Source organism: Pan paniscus, chromosome 12 (genome assembly GCF_029289425.2).
Source record: "Pan paniscus chromosome 12, NHGRI_mPanPan1-v2.0_pri, whole genome shotgun sequence".
NCBI lineage: Eukaryota > Metazoa > Chordata > Mammalia > Primates > Hominidae > Pan > Pan paniscus.
The window spans coordinates 35,071,262-35,082,471 of NC_073261.2; the positions used below are offsets into that span (position 1 = coordinate 35,071,262).

An 11,210-nucleotide genomic window follows, 5' to 3' on the forward strand; every position below is an offset into this window, starting at 1 on the left:
GTGCAATGGTGCGATCTCGGCTCACTGCAACTTCTGCCTCCTGGGTTCAAGCGATTCTTCTGCCTCAGTCTCCCGAACAGCTGGGATTACAGGTGCCCACCATCATGCCCAGCTAATTTTTGTATTTTTGGTAGAGACGGGGTTTCACCATGTTGGCCAGGCTGGTCTCAAATTCCTGACCTCAGATGATCCACCCTCCTTGGCCTCCCAAATTGCTGGGATTACAGGCGTGAGCCACCGCGCCCTGCCTAACAATTTTTAATTTTATTTTTATTTAATTTTATTTATTTTTTTGAGACTGAGTCTCACTCTGTCACCCAGGCTGGAGTGCAGTGGTACGATCTCGGCTCATTGCAACCTCGGCCTCCCCAGGTTCAAGCCATTCTCCTGTCTCAGACTCCCAAGTAGCTGGGATTACAGGCACCTGCCACCATGCCCAGTTAATTTTTATATTTTTAGTAAAGATGAGGTTTTGCCACATTGGCCAGGCTGATCTTGAACTCCTGACCTCAAGTGATCAGCTGATGCGCCTCAGCCTTCCAACGTGCTGGGATGACAGACGTAAGCCACCATGCCTGGCCGAAAACAATTGTTTAAAATGTGACCAAAGCTGTTCATCTTTTCTTCATGGATTCTGCATCTCATGTTTAGGATGGCCTTAGGATTATAAAAATATTTTCTTATTTTTTCCCCAGTGCTTTTATAATTTTCACAATTGGCTCTGCCGTGTGATTGCGTCTGTGTATTGTGAGCTGGAAATGATCCCCCCCGCCCCCGATGGTAGCCATTTGTCCCGGGGACATCTGTTGAGGCACCCATCCCTCCCCCCGATTGGAAGTGCTGCCTTTATCATATAATAAATATCCACATGGCCCGCTTCCCCCCTTTCTAGCCTTAACATTGCTCTGCCTTTTCTGCCGTACCAGCCGGCTTCAGCTGTGCCATCCATTCAGGATGTTTCAGTCCCTGGTAGGGCAGATCCTCCCGCGTTACTCTTTCTTTAAAAACTATTCCTGGCTGTCTTTGTGCATTAGCTCATCCAGATGAATTTCAGAATAGGCTTATCATGTTCCATTCTTTAAAGGTCCCCATGGAATTGTTCTGAAGGGAGTTGGGGGAATCCTTGGTCGAGGCTGTCTGAAGCCCCTCCCCCTCTCCAGGTGCCCTTCTCTTCTGACCTGCTGAACCTTGGTGTCCATGTCCTGGAGACAGGGGCATGGACCCCTTTTCTGCGATCAGCATGCACCTCAGGTCGTATTGCCTCCCACATGAACACAGCTGGGCTACCCCAGGTCAGGTGCACACCCGAGTGTAGCTGTGGTGAGTGCAGCTGTGGTGAGTGCAGCTGTGGTAAGTGCAGCTGTGGTGGGTGTGTTCACATACACAAGAGGCTGTCACCCATGTTGGAGCCCCCGAACTGGAGGAGTTCAAAACACAGCCCTCCCAGCAGGGCCCTCAGCCTGGAGAAAAGGGGAAGGTGCTGCCCCTACCTCTCTAAAGAGTCTCTGCTGTGTTCTAGACAAATACAACGACTTCATCGAGGCCAACTGCATTGAGGATGCACGGGAGCGGATGAGGACGCTGCAGAAGCTGGTAAGGAGAGAGAGGTGCTGCCAGGCACGAGGTGGGGCAGCTGCCTGAGCACCTCTGTCCCAGGAGGCAGGGAGTCCAGTGTTGCCCAAGACCCCTGTGGCCTTGCCCTGCTCCACTCAGGGCCTCAGTTTCCCCATCCACACAAGAGAACTGGCGGTTAGAGGATAGGTTCTAGACTCCCTGAGGCATGGTAGTGGGAGATCTTTGGGGCATGGTGGTGACGGAGGACAGGGGCAGGCCCTTACAGCCTGTCCCCATTCCCCTCCTCTCTTCTGCTCAGATCCGGGGTCTCCCAGGACACTACTATGAAATGCTCAAATTCCTTGTGGGCCATCTCAAGACCATCGCTGACCACTCTGAGAAAAACAAGGTGGGTAGGAGTCCCGCATGGAGTCTGGGGGAGGCAAGCACAGACTTACTGTGTGGGGGCCCTCAGCACACACTGAGCTCCTGCAGGTCCAATAACTCAGGCCCCTCTAGGCACGCCCTCCTCCTATGACTGCTCTGTCCCCATCCCGCTCCTACATGCTGGTCAGTGCTTTCCCCCAGAGAGCCATCTCCTGAGTTTCTGAGGGCTTTCCAGAGGCAGGGAACCCTGGCTCCCCGTATCCGATGCATTGCCATCCTCCGACTTAGCTCAAGTCCCTCGCATTGCATTTTCCTCATCAAACCCCTTATGCCTTCTGGTTCTGCAGTGGGGAAAGTGAGGGGAGTGATAGGATTTTTTGCGTTTTTTGTTTGTTTGTTTTTTTGAGACGAAGTCTCACTCTGCCACTCAGTATGCAGTGCCTTGGCACGATCTCGGCTCACTGCAACCTTCACCTCCTGGGTTCAAGCAATTCTCCTGCCTCAGCCTCCCGAGTAGCTGGGATTACAGGCACCTGGAAGTGATCGGATTTTTTCCCAGGCCTAAAATAACCCCTGGGACCTCCAACATGTTTCCTACTGCAGGGTCTCCCACTGCTGGCACTGACCACTCAGGGCTGCCCTGTATAGGTGTGCAGGTTGGGCACTGCTCATGGCTGCTGGGCCTGGGAATGAAAGGGGCTGAAATCTGGCCTATGCTCTACTCATCAAGCATCTCCATGCCCATACAAGGGGGTGTCCACCCTCTAAGCTGGGGACTGGTGAGGATGTAGTTGGGGACAGAGGCCTTAGGGGCCAGAGTGAGGGAGGACTGAGTTCAGGATGTTGACAGTGACCTGCTTTCCCTGCTGCCCAGATGGAACCCCGGAACCTGGCCCTGGTCTTTGGGCGGACACTGGTGAGGACGTCTGAGGACAACATGACAGACATGGTGACCCACATGCCTGACCGCTACAAGATCGTGGAGACACTGATCCAGCACGTAAGCCCCTGTTCTGGGGGTCACCCGGCAGCCCCTGGGGCCCAGGCCATGTTCCTCTGAGCCCCTCACTCTTGCTCAGCCTGGCGGGGTGTGCCCCAGGAAGGGCTCGGCAGCTTTAGAGCATGCTGCTAGGGTGGTATATACTCCTCCAAAGCCATGGGCTGCATTTCAAGGCAAGGCAGGAATGGATCCTGGAATCCTTGCTGCCCTGGGATGTTGTGTCCCCAGCAGGAGAGTCAAGAGGCCCCCGAGCGTCCAAGATGCCTGGGAAAGGCAGAAGAGGAGGAAGGGCAGGGAAGGTGCTACAGGTGGAGGGCGGAAGGGGCAGCTTCAGAAGGTGACCCCTGGAGAGGTGTCCTGGCAGACACGAGCAGATGGGGGCCAAGGTCTGGCCTGACATCAGGAGGCCCCGGCTCTAGTGACTTTCCCTGCTGGCCCCACTGAGGTTTTGGGGAGGTAGTGGTGATGTCCATGGTAACAAGGGGTAGATGGGGCAAGGCACAGGGCCTTGGCCTGAGGCAGGATCCTGCACCAGTGCCTGGCATGTACTGGGCTGGCCACCTCCCTTCTCATGGATTCCTGGATGCCAACAGCCGTGGTCCTGTAGGTTCTTGTTACTGTGCATGGGCGGAGGAGAACCCAGAGTGGCCAGCAGAGGGCTCAGGAGGCCTTGGTCTTCCAGAGCCCAACCCTAAGGCACCACTGCCGCCTTCTGGGGCACACACAGATGTCATTATGAATCATAGATTTTCCATTTCCAATTCTTGTTACAGCCCACAGAGGATGAGAACAGAGCCCCTCCTGCCAGGGGAAATAAGACTGGCAGCTGGTCAGAGGAAGGGAAGCCTCAGTCCCAAGCCCCCTAGACACTTTAGGGAAGGAAAGCTGGGCCCTATCACCCCCATTTTACAGAGGAGGAAACAGGCTCAGAGAGGCAAAGCAACTTGCTCATGGTCACACAGCTAATAAGTGGCAGCCCAAGATTTCAAGCCAGATCTGACTGACCAAAGCCTGTGTTTTCCTCCTGCTATCAACCCAAAGGCCAGACTCCTAGGTCCGTCCTTGAGCTGGCTTGGGACGGAGGGAGGGGGCCAGGGTAAGGATGCGAGGTGGTGGGCAGCTGAGCCATGTTAACAGCCTTGCTTGCCCATCTCCTCCTTCACTGCATGCTCAGGGCTCCGAGCCACAGGAGGAAGCATCACAGCCTGCTGTATCCGGACACTGGGAACACCACTCCAGAGCTGTCTGGGAGGCCAGGGCTGCCCTGCAGCGTCGGGGATCCTGGTGAGGCCTTGGGAAAGCTTAGCTCTCCAGGGCACCAGGGAGCCCCAGAACCTCCCAGGAGGGTGTGTTTTGGGGGCAGCAGCAGGGAAGAGTGGGTGTCTGGCCCTGTGCTCCTGGAGAAGCCCCTGGAAGCCCAAGGTCTGAGGTCAGCTGAGGTGTCAGGAACTGCAGCCTTCAGGGAGGAAGGAGGCCAAAGCCCCAAGGGGGAGTCCCTGCTCTGGGCAGGGTGGAGAAGGTGGAGTTTGTCTCGTTTAGCACTGACACTAGCGCCTGGCACACAGTGGATACTCAGTGTTTGTGGAGTATAAATGAATGAGTAAATTGCTAATTGAGGTTATATCAGGCTGGGCTTTTCTTTCTCTTTCTTTCTCTCTCTTTTGCTTTCTGTTTTTTTTTTTTTTTTTTTTTTTTTTGATAGAGTCAGTCTGTCGCCCACACTGGAGTGCAGTTGGCAAATATGGCCCACTTCCAGGCTCAGGCGATCCTGCCATCTCAGCCTCCTGAGTAGCTGGGACTAGAGATGCCACCACCACCCCAACTGGCTAATTTTTGTATTCTTTTGTAGAGATGAGGTCTTACTATGTTGCCAGGGCTAGTCTTGAACTCCTGGACTCAAGCGATCCTCCCATCTCGGCCTTCCAAAGTGCTGGGATTACAGGTGTGAGCCATCACGCCCGGCCAGGCTGGGCTTTTCTACTCAGAGATTCATTCCCGAGAGCTAACTGAGCTAGTGTCCTTCCCTTCTCTGCCTCCTTGGCATTTGAACGTAACCAGCCCTGGCTGATTGTCAAGGGAATGAGCCACCCACTCTGCAAGCCCTGAAAGCCTGCCCACCCAAGCGTGCCAGCTCTGTCTAGCCCAGAGGCTCCATAGCCAGGGCAGTGCTGCTGTCACTTGGGGCACCCAGACCAGTCTTCATGTCGGAAAGAGGGTGGCAACTGAGGGGTAAAGAGGAACAGCGACTTGCCCAGGGCCACGCAGCAAGATAATGGCAGAGCAGAGAGGAGAGCAAACCTGGATGTCTGATCTTACAGCGGGCAAGTTGCCAGGAGCCTCTACCTATGTTTACGAAGTCAAGTGGAACCCAAACAAAGATCACCCAGGGCATTTGCTCAGGGACTCACTCAGCAAAGGCAGTGATACTTAATGTTTCTCAGCTTCAGCACTAGTGACCACTGAGGTCCAGATAAGTCTTTATTGTGGGAGGCTGTTCTGTGTGTCTTTCAGCAGCATCGCTGGCTTCTACTTGCTGGATTCTGGGAATATCACTCTAGTTGTCACAATCAAAAATGTCTCCAGACACTGCCAAGTGCCCCCTGGGGTGGGGGATTGATGGCAGTGGCTCTAGGGCCAGCCTGCTCCTATGTGCTGTGTGGCCTTGGACAAGTTCCTTACCTGCTGTGCCTCAGTCTCCACACCTGTAAAGTAGAGATGACAATACTGTTTACCTCACATTGTTGTGAATGTCTGCTAAAGCACTCACGGCGGTGCCTGGCAGGTCCTAAGTGTTGTGTGAGAACTGACTGTCATTCTCTTCCTCGTGGTCATTATTCCATGCCAGAGACAGATCCCCATGCTGGGAACACGGAGGTGAATGGGAGCCTGCTCAGAAGGAATATTGCCAGCGGGTGTGGTGGTGCGTGTCTGTGGTCTCAACTACTTGGGGGGCTGAGGTGGGAGGCTGCAGTGAGCCGAGATTGCAACACTGCACTCCAGCCTGGGTGACAGAGTGAGACCCTGCCACACACACAAAAAAAAATCCATAAAATGATGTTTCTCATTCATTTATTCATTTAATAATGTTTATCAGAGTAAGAGCTGCATCTCTTTTTGCTCTGGGCTATGTCCAAGGAAGCCCCACAGAAGGACCCACCCTGGCCCTGGGTGCAGGGCTGGGGTCATAGTCATGGAGTTCTTGAACTGCCTTAGAGGACCATGATGAGAACTTAGCCAGGCAGAGCAGGAGAAAGGGCATCCCAGGCGGAAAGAACAGCATGTGCAGAAACAGGGTGGCAGGAACTAGTGTGGATTCCTCTTGAGAGCCGTGGCCAGCCGGGCACTTCCTGTAGACGCTGTGGCTTGCAGAGTACTTCTGGGCACCTTCCAACCCGAGTTAACAGCTGGCTTCTTTGGGCCGATCCTCAGGCTCCCCCTGGTCAGCCTGTCTCTGGAAGCCGCACTTTTGAATAACGGTAGCTGACATCTATTATACATTAACAATGTGCTGCACTCAACGTTTTCCATACAGTATTTCATCTCAATCCTCCTCAGGCCTAGAAGGAGGTGCTCACATCATGCCCATTTTAGAGATAAGTAAATAGACTTACAGAGGGAAGTAACTTGGCTAAGGTGAACTCGAACCAAGATAACTGACTCCAGAGCTTCCATTTTTCTTTTTCTTTTCTTTTCTTTTTTTTTTTTTTGAGACAGAGTCTCACTCTGTCGCCCAGGCTGGAGTGCAACGGCGCAGTCTCCACTCATTGCAGCCTCCGGCTCCTGGGCTCAAGTGATCCACCTCAGCACCCCCAAGTAGCTGGGATTATAGGCACACACCACCATGCCGGGCTAATTTTTGTATTTTTAGTAGAGCTGGGGTTTCACCCTGTTGGCCAGGCTGGTATTGAACTCCTGACCTCAGCTGATGCACCTGCCTCAGCCTCCCAAAGTGCTGGGACTACAGGTGTGAGCCACTGTGCCCGGCCAGAGCTTGCATTTTTCTTATCTTCCTTTGCTCTCTTCTCTTCTATCTCTTTCTTGTTTCCCTTCTGGCCTTCCTGTGCTGTTTGATTTAATCACATGTCAGATCATGAGCAATAATAACTGAGGCTCATGGCGCATGCTCAGGCAAGTCCCCTTGTTTCCCCTCTTCATTCCCCTAGGTGCCCACTCTTAATAGGCTAATATGTGTCCTTCCAGGACACCTTCCACTTATAGTAAATGCATGGCTATCCTTAAATATATATAATATTCTTTGTGTGTTTTAAGTCTACATAATGAGATTATAAATTGCCTGTTCCTGTTCTTTCATAGGTGTTGAGGGGGGTAAAGGGTAATTGCCTTAATTTTTATTCATTTATTTTTTTTGAAATGGAGTTTCACTCTTGTTGTCCAGGCTGGAGTACAGTGGTGCGACCTCAGCTCACTGCAACCTCTGCCTCCCGGGTTCAAGTGATTCCCCCACCTCATCCTCCCGAGTAGCTGGGATTACAGGTGCGCACAACCATGCCCAGCTAATTTTTATATTTTTAGTAGAGATCGGGTTTCACCATGTTGGCCAGGTTGGTCTCAAACTCCTGACCTCAGGTGATCCACCCACCTCAGCCTCCCAAAGTGCTGGGATTACAGGTATGAGTCACTGCACCCAGCCTGTCACTGTCAATTTCTAATGCTTATCAGTTTCTGTGTCTTCCTTCCACCACATCTAAAAGCCAAAAGTGGTGGGTGCAGTGGCTCATGCTTGTAATCCCAAAATCTACAATTTTTTTTTTAATTAGCTGTGCAAGGTGGCACATGCCTGTAGTCCCAGCTATTCAGGAGGCTGAGGTGGGAGAATCTCTTGAGCCCAGGAGTTCAAGGGTACAGTGAGCTAGGATCATGCCACAGCATTCCAACCTGGATAACAGCGAGAGACCCTATCTCAAAAATAAATTAATAAATACAATAAAAGCCAAAAGTGCCTTAGTTATTTCTTGGAGCTTGCCGAAGTCCATCTCTTTACTTGCTCAAGTATTCAATTAAGAGAGTCTTTGTGTAATAAATTTTCTGCTGTCTCAGGATAGCTTTATTTCAAGGCCAGGTGTGGTGGCTCCAGAGAGCAGGAGGTTCACTTAAGGGGTGATTAAAACAATCTGTGGTATGCCTGTAATCCCAGCACTTTGGGAGGTGGAGGTGGGTGGATCACTTGAGGTCAGGAGTTGAGACCAGTCTGGCCAACATGATGAAACCCCATCTCTACTAAAAATACAAAAATTATCCAGGCATGATGGCATGCACCTGTAATCCCAGCTACTTGGGAGGCTGAAGCCAGAGAATCACTTGAACACAGGAGGCAGAGGTTGCAGTGAGCCAAGATTGCACCACTGCACTCCAGCCTGGGTGACAGAGTGAGATTCTGTTGGAAAAAAAAAAAAAAGAATAGCTTTATTTTACATTCTCATTTTTTTAAATGAGAGTTTAGCAGGGTATAAAATTCTAGGTTCCTTCAACACATCAAAACTTACTTTCTTGTCTTGTCTTCTTGTGTCTTGCTGCTGAAAGTTCCAAGTACCTGTGATAGGTGTTCATTTATAAGCAATCTGGATTTTTTTTTTCAGAAAACTTAGAATTTTATCTTCAAGATTCTCAAATTTTACAAAATATATTAAACTGTGGGGGTCTTTATTTTGTCTCTTGCTTGGCCTTTATGAGAAAGCTCTCGCCTCCTGCCCCTCAGGAAACCTCCAACACCTTTCTCCTGTCATTTTCCTTTTCTGGGCTGAGTATGTGACGCCCCTGTTGTCAGTGTGGCACCCATGGGTGGCAGGTGGCCTGGGGCATGCTCAGCTGTCACAGCCATGGACCTGGCCAACACTAACGGCACTGGTGCCTCCCTGCCCCCCGGCTCGTGTGGGGAGTATACCATAGGGGTGTGCCCAGGACAGTGTTTAGAGAAAAGCAAGTAAAAGCGAAGCTCTCCCTAAGCCTATCTCCCGTCTGAGGTGGCCGCTCCCACTCACTGCTGTGTCTCCTCCCACACTGGGGTCCCACCTTTTCTCTCCCCCAGGGTTTTTCATAGTCTGTGGAGTCAGGTTTTAGTGTCCATCAAGCTCCCTCTGAGCCCTCTTTTGCAGCCCCGCCAGCCTGGGGTTTGTTGAGAGAGAGGCGCCCCTTGCCACCTGAGTGGGTCCTCTGGAATGAGCAGGTGGAAGAGACTCTTCTTTCCCATGCTGATTTCATCCCTTCCTTTTGTCTTCTCTGCAGTCAGACTGGTTCTTCAGTGACGAAGAGGACAAGGGAGAGAGAGAGTAAGTGATGCTGCGGGCTGGGCTGGCATGGGGGCTGATCTGGGGTGAGCCCCAGTCCTTGGGGGTGGGGCAGGCAGCGAGACTTAAGCTGGGGAAGGTGTCTGTCCTTGAGGCTTCCCTCAAGTCTGATGGAGGAAACACAGACCCTCTCCTCAGGAGCCCCTAGCCTGATAGAGAAGCACAAAGCTTGCCTTCAGGAATCCTCAGTCTAAATGGGGGAGATACAGGCCTTGCTCAGAGGGAACCCAATTCAGGAGTAAAGGCAGCTCCTGCCCTCCAGGCTACTGAGAAGGACTTAGGTTGGAGGAGTTCCAGTCTAGTGCGGGAGACACAGCTCCTGCCCCTAGCTGAAGGGGCCGCTCTGGCCTTCGTGGTTCTGAGATGTTGAGGAAGGCACAAAGCTGTCTAACAGGGGACATGTAGGAATCATCTTCAAGAGCACCCGGCTGATGAGGGAGATGGTCCCTGCCCCAGTGAGCCCGGTCTGATGGAGGAGACACGGGCTCTGTCATCAGGGCACCCCCCTCTGGGGGGTCGGCAGCCCAGCATCCGAGGGCATGCCAGCTGACCCCTCCTCCTGTTTGCAGAGCCCTGTGGGCAGCAAGGAGCCTCAGGCAGTGCCCAACATTGAGTACCTCCTGCCCAACATTGGCAGGACAGTGCCCCCTGGTGACCTGGGGTCAGGTGAGCACAGGAGCCTGGGAGTGGGGAAGCGGGAGGGTGGACACTGCATTCCTGAGGGTCCCAGATGCCTGGCCAGATGCCCAGCTTCCCTGTGCCACCCCAGTGGGGCCCTCCCCTGCCAGCCACCATGGAGATGGGGCTGTTGGGGGCCTTCTCCCTCCCTGGGGAAGTCCAGCTTGCCCCATGCCCACCTCCTGTCTGTGCAGCTGCCCCGCCCCAGGCAGGGTTGGAGCTTTGTTCCCCCTCTCTCACTGGTTTCTTTCCTCAGCCTTTAATTTCTCATGGGCTGGCTGTGTCCCTCTGGGCATGTTCCTCTTTTTAATTTTTCTTCCTTTTCTCCTTGCACCCCCACCTCTCCCTCCTCCTCTCCCCGTGCTCTCCTCCCACCCCTTTCTCTTCTCCTCCCCCTCCCCTCCTCCAGCGGACCTGTTGGAGATTTAAAGGGTACAGTGCAGTGTCGCGGCCTCGGTCACTAACAGTGGCGGGTGATTATAAGAAGACTGGGTGGGCACAGACGCAGGCAGAATGTCCCGGACTGTGAGGACCCCACACTGACATGCCAGTTACCCCTGCTTGTTATCCACTTACCCCAGCAGTCCATGCCCCTCCCATCCTAGAGCCCCTTCTCAGGAGGAAGGAGGCACTCACTGGGCCCAGGGCCCTCCCCGTTGCCTGGACACCGGGACATCGAATTGCTGCCCTTCTGCAGTGCCACAGACCTTGTGGCCTCTCTTTGCCGAGTCTCACCACTGCTAGTCATCCGGGCTGGGGACCGACACTCTCTGGAGACCAGCGATGCCACGCCCAGAAGCTTCTCTTTATCTCTAACTCCTGCCTCAGTCACCCCAATGGGCCGCCTCCTCCTGCTTAAGAAACCGGGGCCCTAAGTCCTGTTTGCAGGGCCTGTGGCCCTCTCATGGCAGAGGACAGATGATTTACATGCTCAGAGACAGATGAGGGCCACTCCCTTTGTGGCTGCAGCCACTGAATCCTCCCCCCGCCATTGTTGTCCCTCCCTTTAGTTTTAGCATTTCTGTTTGTCTCTGACAGAGGCACACAGGAGCTCCCTAGTCACCAGAGGCAGGCTCAGGAGGGGCCAGAAGACATGGGGGTGGGATGGCAGAGAGGGACCCCGTGTCTCTTCTAATCACCTGCCACCCCCCGCGCCCCGTGTGTCATGTGTGGTCGCCCATCTTGCTTTTCTCACCTTGTGCAGGGGGAGGGGTCCGGAGAGGGGGGCATCTAACTTGCCTGCCAGAGAGTGTGGATTAACCACACCTGCCCACTACCCTGTGGGA

The 11,210-nt window shown here is 53.2% G+C and overlaps 1 protein-coding gene across 1 annotated transcript in view; it reads left to right on the top strand.

Moving 5' to 3' along the window:
- Positions 1-10,353, top strand: part of LOC100973968 (rho GTPase-activating protein 23-like) — a 30,048-nt gene extending 19,695 nt beyond the window's left edge. The window contains exons 11-16 of the mRNA XM_055107281.1: positions 1,520-1,593; positions 1,874-1,963; positions 2,816-2,941; positions 9,185-9,228; positions 9,818-9,912; positions 10,334-10,353. Of these exons, the coding sequence (XP_054963256.1) occupies positions 1,520-1,593; positions 1,874-1,963; positions 2,816-2,941; positions 9,185-9,228; positions 9,818-9,912; positions 10,334-10,353 (449 nt within the window). The remainder of the gene's footprint in view (positions 1-1,519; positions 1,594-1,873; positions 1,964-2,815; positions 2,942-9,184; positions 9,229-9,817; positions 9,913-10,333) is intronic.
- Positions 10,354-11,210: the final 857 nt, after the last annotated feature.